At 47.4% G+C, this 18,910-nt stretch overlaps 1 protein-coding gene across 2 annotated transcripts in view; it reads left to right on the top strand.

The window, feature by feature from the left end:
* The window catches only part of CDCP1 (CUB domain containing protein 1), a 63,064-nt gene extending 50,336 nt beyond the window's left edge, over positions 1-12,728 (top strand). For both annotated transcript variants that reach the window (XM_073232508.1, XM_017654540.3), the window contains 3 exons: positions 4,956-5,321; positions 7,308-7,395; positions 9,544-12,728. In XM_073232508.1, the coding sequence (XP_073088609.1) occupies positions 4,956-5,321; positions 7,308-7,395; positions 9,544-9,973 (884 nt within the window). In that variant the 3' untranslated portion in view covers positions 9,974-12,728. The remainder of the gene's footprint in view (positions 1-4,955; positions 5,322-7,307; positions 7,396-9,543) is intronic.
* Positions 12,729-18,910: the final 6,182 nt, after the last annotated feature.

Here is an 18,910-nt window from a genome sequence, read left to right as displayed (position 1 = left end):
TAAGGTTTCTACTGAGAAGTCTGATGTTAGCCTGATGGGCTTTCCTTTGTATGTGATCTTATTTCTGCCTCTGGCTACTTTTAACAGTGTGTCCTTATCCTTGATGTTTCCCATTTTAATTACTATGTGTCTTGGTGTTGTCTTCCTTGGGTCCCTTGTGTTTGAGATTTGTGGATCTCCATGGCTTGAGAGACTATCTCCTTCCCCAGATTGGTGAAGTTTTCAGCAACTACCTCCTCAAAGACACTTTCTATCCCTTTCTCTCTCTCTTCTTCTTCTGGTATCCCTATAATGCGAATATTGTTCCGCTTGGGTTGGTCACACAGTTCTCTCAATATTCTTTCACTTTTAGAGATCCTTTTTTCTCCCTGTGCCTCAGCTTCTTTGTATTCCTCTTCTCTAGTTTCTATTTCATTTATTGTCTCCTCCACCGTATCCAACCTGCTTTTAATACCCTCCATTGTGTTCTTTAACGATTGGATCTCTGACCTGAATTCATTCCTGAGTTCTTGGATGTCTTTCCGTACCTGCATTAGCATGTTAACGATTTTTATTTTGAACTCCCTTTCAGGAAGAGTCACGAGGTCCATATCATTTAAATCTTTCTAGGGAGTTGTATTAATAATTTTACTCTGGACAAGGTTCCTTTGGCATTTTATGTTTGTATATGGTGCCCTCTAGTGTCCAGAAGCTCTATTCTGGGGCTTCTCAGGCCCCAAAGCAATGTGGGGGGTCGCAGGGGAGCGGTACTGGTACCTGGGGGTAGGAAAGAGCTGTTCCGTGCCTCCTGGCTGCTGTGCCTGTCTCCACTGCCTAAGCCAGTGGGCCGGTCACACAGGTATGTTTTTGTCCCAGAGCAGTCAGATTTGGATCCCTGCTTTCCACAAGCAACTGGAATCCCAGTCTTCCAAGGAACTCTGCCTGTATTACCTTTCCAACTAGGTAGTCATGCGAGTCTCATGAAAACACCATGAAATGTAGGTTTGTGCTCCCAGAGCAGATCTCCAGAGCTAGGTATTCAGCAATACCCAGCCTTCCACTCCCTCCCTGCTCCGTTTCTCTTCCTCTCCCAATGAGCTTGGGTGGGGGAAGGGCTCAGGTCCCGCAGAGCCACAGCTCTGGTACGTTTCCCCATTCGGTGAGGTCTGCTCTTTCCTCCACGTGTGTGCAGTCTGATGCCGTCCTCTTTCCTGTTGTTCTCTCAGTATTAGTTGTGCCAATTAAATTTTCTAATTGTATCCAGTTTTAGGAGGAAGCCTCTGTCTCTCCTCCCCCGCCCCCATCTTTAATCCCCCCAGATCTGGCCCAGGGTTTTATCTATTTTGTTTATTTTCTTGATGAACCAGCTCTTGTTTTCATTGATTCTTTCTATTGTTTTATGCTTCTCGATTTTGTTTATTTCTGCTCTAATCTTTATGTCCCTCCTTCTACTGACTTTGGGCCTCATTTGTTCTTCTTTTTCTAGTTTCATTAATTGTGAGTTTAGACTGTTCATATGGGATTGTTCTTTTTTCCTGAGGTAGCCCTGTATTGCAATATACTTTCCTCTTAGCATGGCCGTCACTGCATCCCACAGATTTTGCAGTGTTGAATTATTGTTATTTGTCTCCGTATGTTGTTTGATCTCTTTTAATTTGGTCATTGATCCATTGGTTACTTAGGAGCATGTTGTAAAGCCTCCATGTGTTTGTAGGATTTTTATTTTCTTTGTGTAATTTATTTCTAGTTTCATACCTTTGTGGTCTGAGAAACTGGTTGATAGAATTTCAGTTTTTTTTTAGTTTACCGTTGCTCTTTTTGTGGACTAGTATATGATCTATTCTTGAAAGTGTTCCTTGTGCACTTGAGAAGAATGTGTATTCTGCTGCTTTTGGGTGTAGAGTTGTGTAGATGTCTGTTAGGTCCATCTGTTCTAATGTGTTGTTCAGTGCCTCTGTCTCCTTACTTATTTTCTGTCTGGTTGATCTGTCCTTGGGAGTGAGTGGAGTGTTGAAGTCTCCTAGAATGAATGCATTGCATTCTATTTCCCCTCTAATTCTCTTAGTATTTGTTTCACATATGTAGGTGGTCCTGTGTTGGGTGCATAGATATTTATAATGGTTATATCTTCTTGTTGGATTGACCCTTTTATCATTATGTAACGTCCTTCTTTGTCTCTTGTGACTTTCTTTGTTTTTAAGTCTATTTTGTCTGATACAAGTAATGCAACTCCTGCTCTTTTTTCCTTATTAGTTGCATGAAATATCTTTTTCCATCCCTTCACTTTTAGTCTGTGTATGTATTTGGGTTTAAAGTGAGTCTCTTGTAGGCAGCATATAGATGGGTCTTGCTTTTTTATCCATTCAGTGACTATGTCTTTTGATTGGTGCATTCAGACCATTTACATTTAGGGTGATTATCGATAGGTGTGTACTTATTGCCATTGCAGGCTTTAGATTCGTGGTTACCAAAGGTTCAAGGTTAACTTCCTTACTATCTCAGAGTCTAACTTAACTCACTTAATATGCTATTAGAAACACAATCTAAAGGTTCTTTTTTTCTCTTTTTTTGTCCTCCATTCTTTATATATTAGGTATCATATTCTGTACTCTTTGTCTATCCCTTGATTTACTCTGGGGATAGTTAATCTAATTTTGCATTTGCTTAGTAATTATCTGTTCCACTTTCTTTATTGTGGTTTTATTACCTCTGGTGACAGCTATTAAACCTTATGAACACTTCTATCTATAGCAGTCTGTCCAATATACACTGTAGAGACAGTTTGTCGGATGTAAATTCTCTCAGCTCTCGCTTATCTGGGAATTGTTTAGTCCCTCCTTCAAATTTAAATGATAATCTTGCCAGATAAAGTATTCTTGGTTTGAGGCCCTTCTGCTTCATTGCATTAAATACATCATGCCACTCCCTTCTGGCCTGTAAGGTTTCTGCCGAGAAGTCTGATGATAGCCTGATGGGCTTTCCTTTGTATGTGATCTTATTTCTCTTTCTGGCTGCTTTTAATAGTCTGCCTTATCCTTGATCTTTGCCATTTTAATTATTATATGTCTTGGTGTTGTCCTCCTTGGGTCCCTTGTGTTGAGAGATCTGTGCACCTCCATGGCCTGACAGACTATCTCCTTCCCCAGATTGTGGAAGTTTTCAGCAATTATCTCCTCAAAGACACTTTCTATCCCTTTTTCTCTCTTCTTCTTCTTCTGGTACCCCTATTATGTGAATATTGTTCCATTTAGATTGGTCACACAATTCAGTATTCTTTCATTCTTAGAGATCCTTTTTTCTCTCTGTGCCTCAGATTCTTTATATTCCTCTTTTCTAATTTCTATTTCATTTATTGTCTTCTCCACCATATCTTATCTGCTTTTAAAACTTTCCATTGTATGTTTCATTTCTGATACTGTGTTTGGTAATGATTGGATCTCTGATCGGAATTCATTCCTGAGTTCTTGAATATTTTTCTGTACCTCTATGAGTATGGTAATGATTTTTATTTTGAAAACCCTTTCAGGAAGATTCATGAGGTCAATTTCATTTGAATCTTTCTCAGGTGTTGTATACATAATTTTACTTTGAACCAGGTTTCTTTGGCATTTCCTGCTTCCCGGCTACTATGCCTGTATCCACTGCCTGAACCAGTGGGCCGAGCACACAGGTATAAGCCTCTATGATTTGCACTGTAGACAGGGCTTCCCTCTGGCTGGCCTGATGCCAGGGCAGGGTTTGCCAGTTTGCGGAGCCAGGTGGGGCTGGCCAGGAGAAAGGCGCAGTAGGCTGCGTATCACAGAGGGAGTCCTTGGAGCTGTGTAGCCAGCCAGGGTGTTGGAGCACCTGATGATCGTCAAAGTTCCCAACCTGCTGAGCAGAGGGCACCTGGATAATTTTGTCTACCTGTCCTTTCTCCTGAGCAGTAAGCTCTGTGCAGTCCTTCCTCTTTAGCAGCCCTCTTGCTGTTAGGAAGTCTCTCAGACTGTCCGCTTTTCTTTTGTCCTAGAGTAGCCAGATATGGATCCCTGCTTTCCACAACTGGCTGCAGTCTCAGTCTCTCCAGGTATTCTGCCTGTCTTAGCTTACCAGCCCCCTAATCATGAGAGTACCATGAAAGCACCAAGAAATGTAGGTTTGTGCTCCCAGAGCAGATCTCTGCAGTTAGGTATTCAGCAGTCCCAGGCCTCCACTCCCTCCCTGCTCTGTTTCTCTTCCTTCTGCCAGTGAGCTGGGGTGGGGGAAGGGCTTGGGTCCCATCGGGCCATGGCTTTGGTACGTTACCCTGTTCCGTGAGGTTTGTTCTTTTCTCCAGTTATATGTAGTTTGGCGCAGTCCTCTTTCCTGTTGCTCTTTCAGGATTAGTTGTATTAATTATATTTTCATATTACATGCAGTTTTTGGAGGAAGCTTCTGTCTCACCTCTCATGCCGCCACCTTTAATCCTATCTCCCCACACCCAGAACCTGAAGATTTTAATCTCTGAAACAGAAATCAGTATACAGCAGTCCACCAGGGAGTGAGCCATCAGACGAGTGTTAGCTGTGTCGAGGGCATTTCTGAAAGGAACCTGAGAGAACCATCAGTTTGGCAAGCTAGCCTGTTTTTTGTTTGTGTGCTTGTTTTGTTTCTTCAATAGACCTGAGCTAGACTCTGACAGAGAGTAGTCCTACGCTGACCAATACAGTAGCCACCACCCACATGTGGCTCCTCAAATTTAAATTAATAAAATTAAAAATCCAGTGCCTCGGTGACACCAGGCACATTTCAGGCCTTAACAGATAGATGCATGAGGCTGTGGCTACCTATTGGATGGTGCAGATACCGAACATCTACCTCCTTCATCACAGAAAGCTCTATCAGACAGCCCTGGTCTGGTCTAGACGATCTAACATCCTCTCCTCCTCCATCACTCCTTTTTCTCTCTACTTGGATTGAGTCAAACATCTGTGTGGATGCTCTTCCCTTTCCAACAGAGGAAGGCATTTTCACAGTGATCCCAGACAGGAAAAATAAGGTCTACTTGAGGACCCCCAACTGGGACCGGGGCCTGCCTTCCCTCGCCTCAGTGTCCTGGAACATCAGCGTGCCCAGTGACCAGGTGGCCTGCCTGACCTTCCTCAAGGAGCGGACTGGCGTGGTCTGCCAGACAGGGCGCGCGTTCATGATCATCCAGGAGCCGCGAGCCCAGGCCGAGGAGATCTTCAGCCTGGAGGAGGAGCTGCTTCCCAAGCCAAGCTTCCACCATCACAACTTCTGGGTCAACATCTCCAACTGCAGCCCTGTGAGCGGCAAGCAGCTGGACCTACTCTTCTCAGTGTCGCTTAACCCAAGGACTACGGGTAAGGTCCTCCAAGGTCTTTTGGGGATGGTGGTGGACAGCAAATTGTCAGCTGAGGAGTAAGCGGCCAGCCTAGGAGGCAAGGTAGAAAAAATGGATTTGAGTCCTGGCTGTTCACATATCAGTCAGCTATTGAATCACTAATGCTATCTAACAAACCACCCCTAGAACTCCATAGCTTAAAAACAGCCATTTATTATTGCTTACTTGCTGGCTGGATGATTCTGGTCTGAGCATTTTCAGCATTCACTCAGTTGTGCACTTGTGGGCAGCTGTAGGTTGACTAGAGGACTTTGCTGATCTTGGCCAGGGACTCTCACGTGTCTGGGACCCCACCAAGATCAGCTGGGATAGCTGGACTTCTTCCACCGGGGCTCTTGTCCTCCATCCTGGGCCTGTTCCCGAGGCAGAGGTGGACAGATCCAGGAGAGGCTGGAAGAGGCAGCTAAGGTATCTTGATGCTCAGGTTTAGGAAAAGGAGCTCACACACCATCCCTTCTACAGCATTCTTTTGGCAGCCCAGATCCCAGAAGCAGACAGACAGACTCTGCCTCTTGACGGGAGGGGCTCAAGAGTCACACAGTAGAGGACAGGGTTCAGGGAGGGTGGAATGAGGGAGTATTAGTTGTCCATCTAGCCCTGCCCTTCTCTGCCAGTCTCTCTCTGCTGCAGGGCAAGTCCCTCACTCCTCTCATTCTCATCTGTAGAGTAGCTGATACCAGCTAACTCATGAAAGTATCATTGGGAATTCGGTGTTGGTGATTCAGATGTGGGGAGCTGGAGACAGTGACATTTTTAATTAACTCAGTCCATTGGAACACTGGTGTCTGTGAAACACCCTTGGTGGCAGGTTGCAGGGCCAAGATGAGGAGTTTGCCTTTGTGCTTGAGGTTGCACGGATCCATGAAGCGTTTCAAGTCAGGAAGTGCTCGTGTAGCAGGGTGACCTGTGCTGGGGCCGTGTTTGCCCTTGACTCCAAGAGAGTCACAGAGCGTCACAAAGTGTAGGAAGCAGAAGGGACCTTGGAGGCTCCTCCTCCTGACCCCTTCCCCTGGGGCGGTCAGAGAGGCTGGGCGTCCCCCCAGGGCCCCTCCGCCAGTTGGCAGCAGGAGACCTGACAGGAACCGGAACCCACGAGTGAAAAGCTCTCCCACACTCTCAGGTTAGCGCAGGTTTTCTTCCTCTTACATTCATTTCTTTTAGTTATTTCTGTCTCTGTTTTCTCTTAATCTTCTTTCTTGATTGAGCAAGCAAGAAACCGTAAATCCCTGTTCGGTGCAGGACTCCTCTCTGATTTATTTTCTTTCTCCTTTGGGCAACTGTAGGAAAAGGACAGCACAAATGAAACCCCCTCCCCTTAACTCTCTCACTTCTGACTTTTGACTCCCTGCTTTCTCCTGCATCCCTCTGCTATTCTGTCCTCCCACACAGGTGGTGTGACTGGGGGGACACACCTGATAGAGGCCAGGAGTATAACCTTCAGAGTCGACCTGGTAGGCTCCCCAGTTTGTTTTAGTTACCTGTCGCTGTGTAACGCACTCCCCCAGGATTTAGTGTCTTCAACAGTAACCATTCTGTTTGCTTGAATTCTGGGGTGGGAATTTGGACAGGCCCTGGCAGAGTGGCTCATCGCTACCCTCAGTGAGAGAGCTTGAACAAGTGGCTGGAGGCTTGTGCTCACTTTCAGCCAGGTTCTATGGTTCCCTGTGTTCAGGGGGTCTCCCCTGGCTGGTCGGGCCTCCTCCCAGCCTGGTGGTCTCAGCCAGTCAGATGTCTTATGTGGTGATTCCCCTAAAGAGAATGTGCAAGAAGTGACCAGGCCCCAGGACCAGCCCAGCGCAGAGTCAAGGAGGGAGAGAGACTCATGAGTGTGGTGGGCAGCATGTGCATGTGGGGGGCCCAGAGGGGTGGCAGCCATCTTTGGGGACCGTCTTCTCCAGCCTGACCCCACGTGTGCCATCTCTCCCCCTTGTGTCTCTGCTCACAGACCTGACTGTCATCGTTGTCGTGGTGGTGGGAGGCAGTGTATTACTGCTATTTGCCCTCGGATTCATCATTTGCTGTGTGAAAAAGAAGTAGGTGGAATTTCTCCAGCTGTCTTCAGCTGAACTGATGCCTCCTCAGATCACAGAGACCAGAGCTGCCATTAATTACTAACTTTTTGTTTTGCTCCCCATTTTCCCCCAGAGATCAATGTTAAATAATTTTGCCAGATGTGAGTTTTGCTTGGAGGGGGATAATATCCCACATCTAGCAAGGGGACGAAAAAGCAAAATCCAAAGACGTGCTGGTGGCACTTTAGCCTTGTAGTTTTTATGCAGCTGCCTTTGACCAAATCCCCGAGCCATTTGCCATAGTTAGACTGTGATCCTCTCAGGGGTGGTCTGGGCAGGAAAATGCTCACGTGGTCCCTGCCAGACCAGGCCTTGGGCCACGCTGCCTCTTGTCACCTTGAGGAAAGTAAACCCTTGCTGCCCCGGCATGTTGTCCTCCAGTTTCTTAAATAATCTGTTTTATGCTTGTTTACTGGACTCCAGACAAGCAGCAGAAAACCAACCCCGTGGGCCCCAGGAAGGAGGACCCAGTTAGCTGACTCAGTCTCGCCTTCCACCCCCTCAGGACGACAGCTTCTGTTTTATAAAGGAAACCATTACAGAATGCACCCTGCTGCCAGATTTGATCGATTCTGCTTATATTTCTAATTAAATCCATGAGAGAGGGGGGATAGTTTTTTTTTTTCCTTAGCATGATTTGACCTTCTAAAACACCAAAAAAAAATTTTTTTATTAATCGGAGCCATGAGCAAACAGCTGGAATTCCTAATCAACAATACGTCTGATAATGAGGAGGGACCTGCCCACAGCAGATCCAGGAAGAGGCCTCTTCTCTGTGACATGGGCTGGCACATATGTCACTCATGGGGAAAGGATTGTTGCTCTCAGGAAACTTCCTTGTCTGGGGTGCACAGTGTACCCCACCCAGGTCGGAAGGCATGGTGGTAATGCAGCGCCCCGGCTTCTCATCATTAGGGAATTGGGCAGGGGAGGGCCCAGCACTCCCTCCGTCACTGAACTGCCCAGTTCTGGCCTTGTGCCTGGGGACGTCCCTAGCTGGCAGGTTTGCATATGCCCTGTCTATCCCCAGGATGGTGTAGGAGGGTGGGTGGATTCAGAAGGCAGCACCCTTGAGTGTGCCCATTAAACATGTATTTCTGAGGGTCTTCCAGACTCTGGGAACCATGCAACGTGCTGGGGATATAACAGTGAGCAAGACACAGACTCTTCTGGGGCAGAGAGCATAAAGGGGCAGGCTGATAACCAGCTGGGCTCCGGGCAGCGTGAGAAGAGCTCCGGAGGGTACAGACAAGGTGCTGGGAGCACAGAGGGGCCCCCATCAGGCCTGCAGGCAGGAGCCTTTATGGAATACATACACCCTGTGTTCAGAACTCAGTTGTTCAAGCTAAATGTCCTAGATTTATTTTTATCTCAGAAAAATACAGGGAGGCTGTCCACAATTAGTGAACGGCCAGCCTCTGCATTTTATGGCCCATCATATTAATTGATCTGATGTCCCCATTTGAATCATTGGGCAGCTAAGGAGTCACGATCCCCTGCTTTTGGCTTGTGAAGATGGAGGGCAAAGCGTTGTTTTTCCCGTGGCAAAGAGTGCTAATGCTTGTCCATCTCCAAGAACCAGAGAACATGGCAAACCAAACATTAATGGTGTTGTTGAGGAACTCTGGCGCCCCAGCCTGAATCTGTCTTCTTTTCAGCCTGTTGTCTCATTGGAGCTTACTTCTGAAGGGGCAGGACCCTCTGCTAGTGCTGAGTTCTGTGAGTTCTGTGCTCACCCTCAGCTAAAATCTAAGTTACAGCCTTCCATCCTGATGTGCCTGGGCTGGGGCACCACCCCTTTCTAGTAGGAAAGGGGGATTGGCAGGTCTCCCCACCACCGAACACCACACACCGACTAGAGCTAATTCAAGGGCACTCCCTAAACCACTTCCCACTCCATTTCCAATTTGAAAACTGGAAACAGAAGCTGGTCCCTTCCAAATGTGCACTGAGGACAGTGATTTCGGTTTCAGATGCTACATGATTTGAGTTATTTGGTGGAGACACGGTTAGACCCCTGAAGGCTGAGTTCCAGTAGGGATATACAGATGGTGCACATCTCAGATCATTTTCTTCCTGACTTCTGTCTTGTTCCCTTTCTCTCAACAGGAAAAGGAAGATAAACAAGGGGCCAGCTGTAGGTATCTACAATGGCAACGTCAACACCCAGATGCCGATGCAGCAAAAGAAGTTTCAGAAAGGACGCAGGGACAATGACTCCCACGTGTATGCAGTCATTGATGACACCATGGTGTATGGGCATCTCCTGCAGGACTCCAGCGGGTCCTTCCTGCAGCCGGAGGTGGACACCTACCAACCCTTCCAGGGCCTCACAGAGGACTGCGCTCCCTCCCCACCCACCCTGTGCTCCCGGGCCCTGACTGTGAAGTTAGCCACAAATGAGCCATCCCCTGGCTCCCCTCTTGAGTCTGAGAGTGAACCGTACACCTTCTCCCACCCCACTGTAGTGAATGTAAGCAAGGCGAACACAGAAATTCCCTTACTGGACACCCATGAGCCAGAGGAGCCTGGGGAATAACTTGGCCCCCTTCCCAGAGACTTTGCATAAAGCGGGACACTGAAACACCCCTCAGGGTTCCCAATCAGAAATCCTAAAGAAGAGGATCATATGGAAGGAACACCAGGAGGTTTTCCTGGGGACCACCAACTTCTGACTTCCAAGTGGACTCATTCTGATGATGAGACATTGAAAATGATGAATTCTGATCTGGATGTAGTCATCACGGTTCATGCCCTTCTAAACTCAGGTTTGGTTTAAAACCAGCCCAAAATGAGAGGGGAGAGGTGTGAGTCACCCAGTACAGGGTTGCAAAGAGCCCTGGATTCGGATTTGGATAAGGACCTCTTCAGGTCAACAATTCCAATCCCTAGGAGCCCACCAGGGGTCCCCATCACTGGGGTCCCCTGGATGAAAATGGCAATGTGCCTTTTTATTACTATTATTATTTATTTGGTGGTCCTGAGTATTTAAGAAGTCAAATGTATTAACATGCAGCTCTTTTCCCCTGACATAGTGACAGCTCATGCTAACTAGTTGGATGGCTAGGTTTTGACTGCTACTGACCACCCTGGCAGGTGGGAATAATCTGCAGCAGCCCAGCCAGTAAAGGGTGTGTGTTTGAGGGCATTGAGGCATACCTGCTTTGATAAGACACTTTGTTGCTATCCCACTGCAGAAATTCACTGTTAGTCCCATTGTCCTTTACTCCTAGAAATAAGAGAAATTGCCTTGAATTGCCTCATGTGGCTCTCCCAGCTGTAACCATACATTGGCATTTTAAACAGATATTTAGAGAATATCTTCATCTCTTAAAAATGTACCAGAGATTAGCTGGCTACCTGTATTAGTTTCCTATTGCTACTGTAGCAAATTGCCCCAAATGTGGGGGCCTAAAGCAACACAGTTTTCTTACTGTATGGTCTGGGAGATCAGCTTTCACTTAACTAAAATCAAGGTGTCAGCAGAGACAGGGGAGGCTCTAGGGGAGAATGTTTCCTGCCTTCCCATCTTTTAGAGGCTGTCCTTATTCCTTGCCTCTGATGGCTGGTCAAACCAAGACACTGTGACCCTGATTCTCCGGCTTCCCTCTTTCACGAGTAAGGATTTTTTGCTTATAAAACCAACAAATAATCCAGGATAATCTCCCCATGGCAAGATCCTTAATTTAATCACACTGAAAAGACCCTTTTGCCATGTAAGGTAATGTCCACAATTCTGGACATCATTGTGGCATTATTCTGTCTACCACAACTTCCTGCTGCTGCAAGAGGGTCTACAAAATGATCCAGCCTACAGGTATGTTTTGTTTATATATATATTTATAATTTACAATGATAAAATTTTTACATAGCAATCTGGATTAGAAGATCTGGCCATACCACTGTTCACACCCTCACCAACAGCCCGCTAGAGTTGAGAAGTATCTCCACCTTTAGCTGGATCATCAGGTTCACCGGTTCACCACAGTCCCCGCCACTCCCTGTTGCTTCCCACACTGAGGCTGAGCAGCTGTTGATATGGGCAGTGCACCTGCAGGATTGCTTTTTCTCATATGAAATGGAATGTTTGGGACCCATCTGTCATATCAAATGAGAAGTCATGCTTTGGAGGCTGGTGTGTGTTTCAAGAAGGCTTGTTCTTATTCATGGCCCACATCGGCCATTTAATCTAATTCCCAGTTTAGCTTCTGTGGGAGTTTGCCCTTGTAGCCCTGCTCTAACCTGGAAGGAGAGGGATTGTGCTACGGCTTGTCAGCAGAGTCCAAAGTTCAGTATGTCTGTGGCCAAACCTTCACAAAATACATGTACTTCATCATGTTCAGTGAATTCACCTTGAAAAGCACTGTCTAGGCTTGTTTGTGTGCTACTTTGCCCTCAAGAAAAGGAGTTTTGCCATCTCCTAAATGTGTGTATTCCAAGGCCACCTGAACCCTTTCCAGAAGGAAGTCTTTGTAGTTGTTTTTTTAATTACGCCTCAGTGCTTCCTCTGGCACCTTTCGCTTCTGAGAGGCTGGCTGCTGCCCAGTTACCCTCAGCTGCTTGTACTGAGGTGTGGGCGAACCTCCTCCACGAAGGGCCAGAGGAGGGTCCGCAGCTTCCTTCAAATGAAGTGTTATTTAAAATGGCCATTGCAGCGCTGGCCCTGCTTCTCTGCCCTCCTGGCCTCCTGTCCTCTCCTAAAGTTCGCTCGGTTGGTGCTCCGCATTCCTCCCTGAAGCGTGGCCAACCGCCTCTGGGCCAGCTGTCGTCACCCACACCACATCTGTTAACAAAGGCCCCGATGTGGCCGGCTCCTCTTAACTGAAAACTGAAAACCTCAGGCCAAGTTGCTGGCTTCCTGAGACTTCAGGTAGGCTAAATGTTTTCTGAAATATGCATCCGTGAAGGGGCCAGCCCTGGCTCTTCCAGATCCCAGTTATGTAAAAAATACTTCAGGGCCGCTGGAAGGCAGACACATGTTGAAGCCCCTTGTGTGCCAGTGCAGTGCCCCTCTGCACTGGGGCTGCTCCACCCTGGCCGCGCTCCACGTCCATCTGCTGAGCCTGTGAGGATGCCTGGCTCATCCAGGACCGATGGGGTAAAAAACTTCGAGGAAGAGTCAAGTGGGAAAAGCATAACCCGTGGGACATAAACTTGGTAAAAGCAAGGAGACTGGTTTGCATGGATCTGCAATGCTTAACTGGAAATAATTTATTATTGTTGTAGATACCTTTTAGGTAGCATTTTATGCATTTTCTAGACTTTTTAAAATAAACATGCAGGGGAAAAAATGAGCATCAAGTTGTCTAAATGCTTTGGCTACTTGTCTCCTGGTTCAGGGGAAGCCCAAATCTCCCATGTTTACTGTGCCAATCTCAGCATGGGCTCGGCAGACATGATCTCCATGTGTTGATGGTACAGGAAGCTGGGCTCTGGGCTGCCAGTGGTCTGATCTCGGAGACCAGCGCTTTTCTGCTCTGTTCTTGCTGAGGCAACATGAGCCCTCTCTATGTGGCCATTCCCAAGACCTGACCCCCTCGGAGCTCAGGGGCCACCCTCGCCACCACTGCAATTGAGTTCTGAGCCCGGTGCCAGGCACTGGCCACCAAAACAAGCAAAGGGAAGGGAGAGGGACGCTCCAGATGGGACCCCACTCTCCACCTTGTACTTGGAGAGACTAGGTGCTGCTGCATAACAAACCACCCCAAACCTTAGTAACTTCAGAACAATTGTCACTTTGCTCACAAGTCTAATTTGAGCAGGGCTCAGCAAGGATGGCTTCTCTCTGCTTTGTGTGGCCCCTGGGCAGCTCAACTGGGTGCACTTTGAAGAGGGTGGTGTCACTGCTGGCACGTGAGTGCTGGCTGCCAGCAGGGACCCGGGCTTCCTTGTTTGGGGCTTCACAGCTGGGTGGCTAGCTTCCCAGAGCAGGTATTGCCAGCATCAGGAAGTCAGGGCTGCCAGCAGCCTCACGGGGATATCCCTTTGTATCCCAAACCTGATCTTCCCAGAGGTAAATTCATTCTCTCCCTGTCCCTTTACCCTAAAGCTTCTCTGCTTTAAGGTGAGTTCACTTCCTGACTCTGCCCCTCAGTAGCTGTGTGGCCGTGAGTTGGGTTCTTTTTCTCAAATGCCTATATAAGCTTAAATCTTCTATGGTCCCTTAATTGTTTGGATTCCTCCGGTCACCCAGGCCCAGAATACTGGGTCCAACTTGGACTCTTCCCTGGATTCTACTACCCACCCCACCTTTCCACCACTTATTTTCCACCATGCGACTCCCTCGCTCTGAAATCTGTACCCCAGATTTGTCCCTCAGGACAAAATCCTTGACCTGCTGAGGTGCACACTACCAGTTTACCATGTAGCTCTCATTACCTCTCGGGACCTCTTGCCCTCAACGCACCCCATGACTTCAGCTGCATCCCAACAGCCCCCCAATTCCTCACGGTGCCTCCGGCGCTGCCGCCTCCTTGTGCATTTGTGCCGCTGCTCCTGGACAGCCCTGCAGAGTGCCTTCCCTTCCTCCCCAGGAAAACCAACAGTACTTCAGAGTCTACCACAGAGCCTGCTTCCTCCGAGAAGCCCTCCAGCCCCACTGAGCTCTCCCTCTAAAGGGCAGCAGTCGTGATTCCTAACACTGCATCTAGGTACACCAGTTTAATTGCTTAGATGTCTGGACTTGCATGTCTTTATACTTTGCTCGGATGTGGGAGTCCACGTTTTGAGCTTGGCTTGTCTACCTCACATGGCCCACCACAGCAGGTGCCCTCACAGCGATGTCTGCTACATTGAACTGTCAGGTTAGAGACAGACTGTACCTCACAGTGACTTCAGGCAGGTGTCATACTTGAGGCTGCCAGATGGAGGGAAGGGATTAGATACCAGGCAAATGCCCTGTGCTAGAGCTTTGCAAACCTCAGCTTGCGTCCGCTTCTGATGATCCCAGCAGCAGCTTCAATTCCAGTTACTGGTGAGGACGGGGCCAGTAAGATGGAGTCACTTGCCAAAGGACACAAACCTGCAAGAGGCAGGCCGACCACTGTGTAGCCGTTCTGCTGTGCTCTGCAGCTCAGCTCAGCCCAGGAGGACCCAGTTCTTGGATCCAGGATGAGGTGAGGGATTGCCAGGGATGGCCCAGGGCTTGCACGGGATCCTCATCTCTCCCATCTTGTTTTCTTCCTCCAAGATGCCATAAACTTTGGTGGAAAGAAGCCTCAGGCACAATGAGCCAGGGCACAGGGCACTCCTGCTCCCACCTCTACCTTCCTTGCCCTTTGTGGTGGCAGCTCCACCCCCAGGCCAAGGGATGCCCTGGAACCTGGTGTTAGAGCCACAGAGCAGAGTACCTCCAAACCCTGTGTGCCCGACTCTGACCCCAGCCCTCAGCCCATGCCTCCGTGGACCCCTGCTCCAGAAGGAAGAGGGTGTTAAATTTTACACATGCGTGGGATTGCTGTAAAAAGGTGCCTAATCAAGTGACCCTTGGCCAAAGTTCTGCTCCAGAGAGAAGTGAATAATTCCCCACCCCAGGGCTCACTGTCCTCTGGGGATTCACGGGGCTGCCTTTTGGCATTAAAAGTTGCTTATGAGGAAACAAGGTGTAGAGATCAGTCTCAAGCCCAATTCCCTCCTTTCTTCTGGCCTCTTAAGGCCTCTTAGGATCCCATTAATTACAGAGCTGAGCCAGGGTGGCCCCTACCTCCAGCTTTTGATGAAGGTAATTGCCGGGAGCTGGCCTGTGGTCCTTTGAGACCCACACAACAAACAAGCTAGAGAAAGATTTGCTGTAAATAGGACTTGGAAAAAGGGAAAACTCAAAACAGACGTCAGGAAACATCTCCCACCCCTCCTTCCACCCCAGGCCAGCAGCAACTAGGCAGCAGGAAATGCCCGGACTGTCTCAGCCCTCACGCCCATGCCCACTGCCAATACTTTGCCACCCCCACCAGGGCCTCTCAGAACCCGGGAAGCAGTCTCACTGGCATGCCACCTGGGCAGGAGAGTGGACCCTGCCCTCAGAACAGCCCACATTTAGCTTCATGCTCCCCTGTTGCCAGTTTGAAATTCTTAGTAATGGTTGAACAAAGGGCCCCACATTTTTTTTCTTTTATGCACTGGACTCGCCAAATTATGTAGTTAGTTCTGGCTGGAGGTCAGCTGTTCCAATCGCTCTTCTCAGAAAAAGAATCAGGCTTTAGGGGGTTAAGTAACTTGCCTGGGACCCACAGCTAAGTGACAGAACCAAGACGTGAGTCCTTGAGTGTCTTACACTCTTTCTTCAGGGTTCTGGCCTCTGCTTGTTCACTCAGGTTCTCCTCTCCTTCATACCTGGTTTTTTAAACCTTACCAAAGGGCCCTTCTGTATCACTCATTTATTAACTGCTTAAACACATAATTTCTAGAGAACATTTAAGATAGGTTACAGAATAGACTATGAAACTGTTTGGTTCAATACAGTAGCCATTAGCCACATATAGCTGTTCAAGTTTTAATATTAATTTTAATTTAATTACTACATCAAAATATACTGGGGCTTCCTTTTTCAAATTAAGTGTGCATGGCTGCAATGGAAGAGATCCTAAGGTCCCAGGGTGGGAGGTCCAGGGACAGGGATGTAGAATTCACACTTGGCTTGGATGTGCACCTGAGGGTGCTTTGTGGGAATATATTGCACACTTCAACACCGTATTTTTTTTTGAGTCGTTTCAGTAATCCACAATTTTTCAACATCTCCCCAGATGTATTTTCTTAGTTGCACTAGTCACATTTTCAATTGCTCAATAGCCACACGTGTCTAAGAGGCTACAGTACAGGACAGCCCAGATAGAGGACATTTACATCATCATCGAAAGTTCTGGTAGCTAGCACTAATACAGGGTATGTGTATGTTTGCGTGTAATATATATAAAATTCCACCGTCCATCTACTGAGTGCTTACCATGTGCCACGAACTCCTCTGAAGTGTTTAGATGGCCAGCTTATTGAATCCTTATATTTAGTACTCAGTTCTCACCTTATTGACACAGCATTGGACATCATCTCTCAATCTCTCATGGCCTCAGACTTGGTGGTTTTTCTCCTTCCCCTCTGGCTTCTTTCTAAGCCTCCTTTACTGGATGTTAAATACCATCTGTGTCCTGATGGTTCCCAAACCGGGCCTCTCCCCTGGATTCTGACTTACGTATCCATCTTACTCAACATCTCCACTTGGTGTCTAATGGGCATCTCAAATTCAAAATATCCAAAACTGACCTTCTGCTCTTCCCCCTCAAAGCCTACTCCTCCTATTGAGGGCCAGGATAGAGGAAACAGGTTGCTCCGACTCCATTAATAGCTTCCAGTTGCTCAGGCCAAAACTTTTGGAGCTCTCCTCCGCCCATACTTAGTCCACCAGTGGATCGTGATGGCTCTTCCTTGGATCCAGAATCCCCCATTGTCCTAGCGCCACTGCTTTCACTCGATCCAAGCCACCACCATCTCTTACCTGGATGATGCGGTCACCTCCCTGGTCTCTGAGCTCCCACCTTTGCCCTCTTCCACCTCATCTCAAGGCTGAACATATAATATCAGTTACATGTTAACATGGCATATCTTGCCACTCCGCTACTCAGAACCCTCCCATCACCCCAACTCATTCAAAGTAGAAACAAAAATCCTGTGATGTCCCACAAGGCCCTGCTAGACCTGCCCCTATCACTTCTCTAACATCAGCTCCTACCGAGCACTCCCTCAATCATCCTGTTCCGCCCACGCCAGCCCCTTGTTAATTCCTTAACGCTCTGGCCTCTCAGCCTTCGTGCTTGCTGTTCTCTCTAACTAGAATGTCCCTCCACCAGAAATCCTCCTGGGTCCCTTCCTTTAGGTCTTTATACAAATGTCGTCTGAGTACCTCAATAGAAGCCCATGTGGTTTCCTTGGCCGCACTCTAAAATGTCCATCCTTCCTCCAAACTCCACACTTCATATCCACTTCCTTGCTTTATTTTGACTGCTTAGTAATCGTCACCATCTAACAAACTATAAATTTCATATATATGTATATGTATTTGCCTTGTGGTCTCATTATGGCTGCTGTAGCTCTAGCAACCACATATGAATTCCAAGCAGGAAGAAGAGAGATGGGGCACAGGACACCTAAAGCTCACCTGAGGCAGTTCCCAGTAAAGAACTTTCTTGAGAGCTCCACTCAACAATGTTTTATTATGCTTTACCTCTACCCTTAAGGATGATTGGAAAACTGGCCGGGCACATTGATGACTCTGGCAATGTAAAAGTCTATTATAGGGGAAGACAAGAGAGTGACACTGGCTAGGCAACTTGGCTTCTTTGATTCAGTCCTGGTTTCTTATGTATTTGTTTGTTTATGTTTAGCATGACTGTGAATCCCTCAAAACAATGCAGCATCTGTTGCCAGCATATGTGTCAGTCACATCTGATTAGATGGCTAGATTCTCTTCAGGTATTTCTGCATCTGGCTGATTTATTTTCTCAGTTTCCTGCCTTATCAATTTATGAGCCTCAAAGGAGATTCCCCCCACCCTGTCACTTCCCTTAGCTGATTTGAGAGCACTCTAAAAGTCACTCTGTTGTAAGTCATTTTATCCTGTCTTTATTGCACTAGAGATATGTTTCCAGTAAAAAATACTGTCAGCATTTAAATTTTTTTCCAAACATGAAAATGAACATTTTTGCAGGCTTCAAATGAAGGCCATCATGGGACACAAGCGCAGCCCATTTTAACACCCATAAGAGAGCTTGAGTCTTGCTATAACATGGTAATGTTTTGTTTTATTTACATAATGAGCATTAACTAACCTCAAAGTACAATTGGTCACTGAAAGTCTAGGGATGTGACAAAAAGCAGGGGTCACCAGGGAGGACCAAGTAAGTTCATCTGGACAATGAACAAGGTAATTGGAGCTGTTCATCCATATGGGAGCTTTCATCATATTACAGAATCAATCTTTATTTTCCCCAGTTTTGAGCAGGGCCTGAGACTATTGAAATTCAAGCCCTCTTTAAACCTTACTTGACTGAAATATTTGTCCTTCTGGCTTCAATGGAAAAGAACAGCTTCTAGGTGTTTTCTGCCCTGCTCCAGCTGATGTCCCATTCTATGGCTGGGAGTCTCTCAGCATGATTTCTCAAACCTACATCCAATTGCCTGAATTACTTACATCAAATGCAGGTCCTAGGCCCCAACACAACTACAGAGTCAGGATCTCTGGGACCAGAGTCTAGACCTCAACACACTTCCCAGTCCTCAGCTAACTGGCCAGAAAGGGGGTTATCTTGGATCACTCCTGCTGCTAAAACAAAATACCATAAACTCAATGGCTTATAAACAACAGGGAAGTATTTCTGACGGCTCTAGGGGCTGAGAAGTCAAAGATGAGAGCGGACTGGGTGTGTGGTGAGAGCTCCTGCTTGTAGACAGCCACGCTCTCACTGTGTGGTCACATGGCAGCAGGGGC

This window comes from Manis javanica, chromosome 3 (genome assembly GCF_040802235.1).
Source record: "Manis javanica isolate MJ-LG chromosome 3, MJ_LKY, whole genome shotgun sequence".
In the NCBI taxonomy this organism is placed as follows: Eukaryota; Metazoa; Chordata; class Mammalia; order Pholidota; family Manidae; genus Manis; species Manis javanica.
The sequence above is the reverse complement of the archived record's forward strand: the minus strand, read 5'-3'. Positions and strand labels throughout refer to the sequence as shown.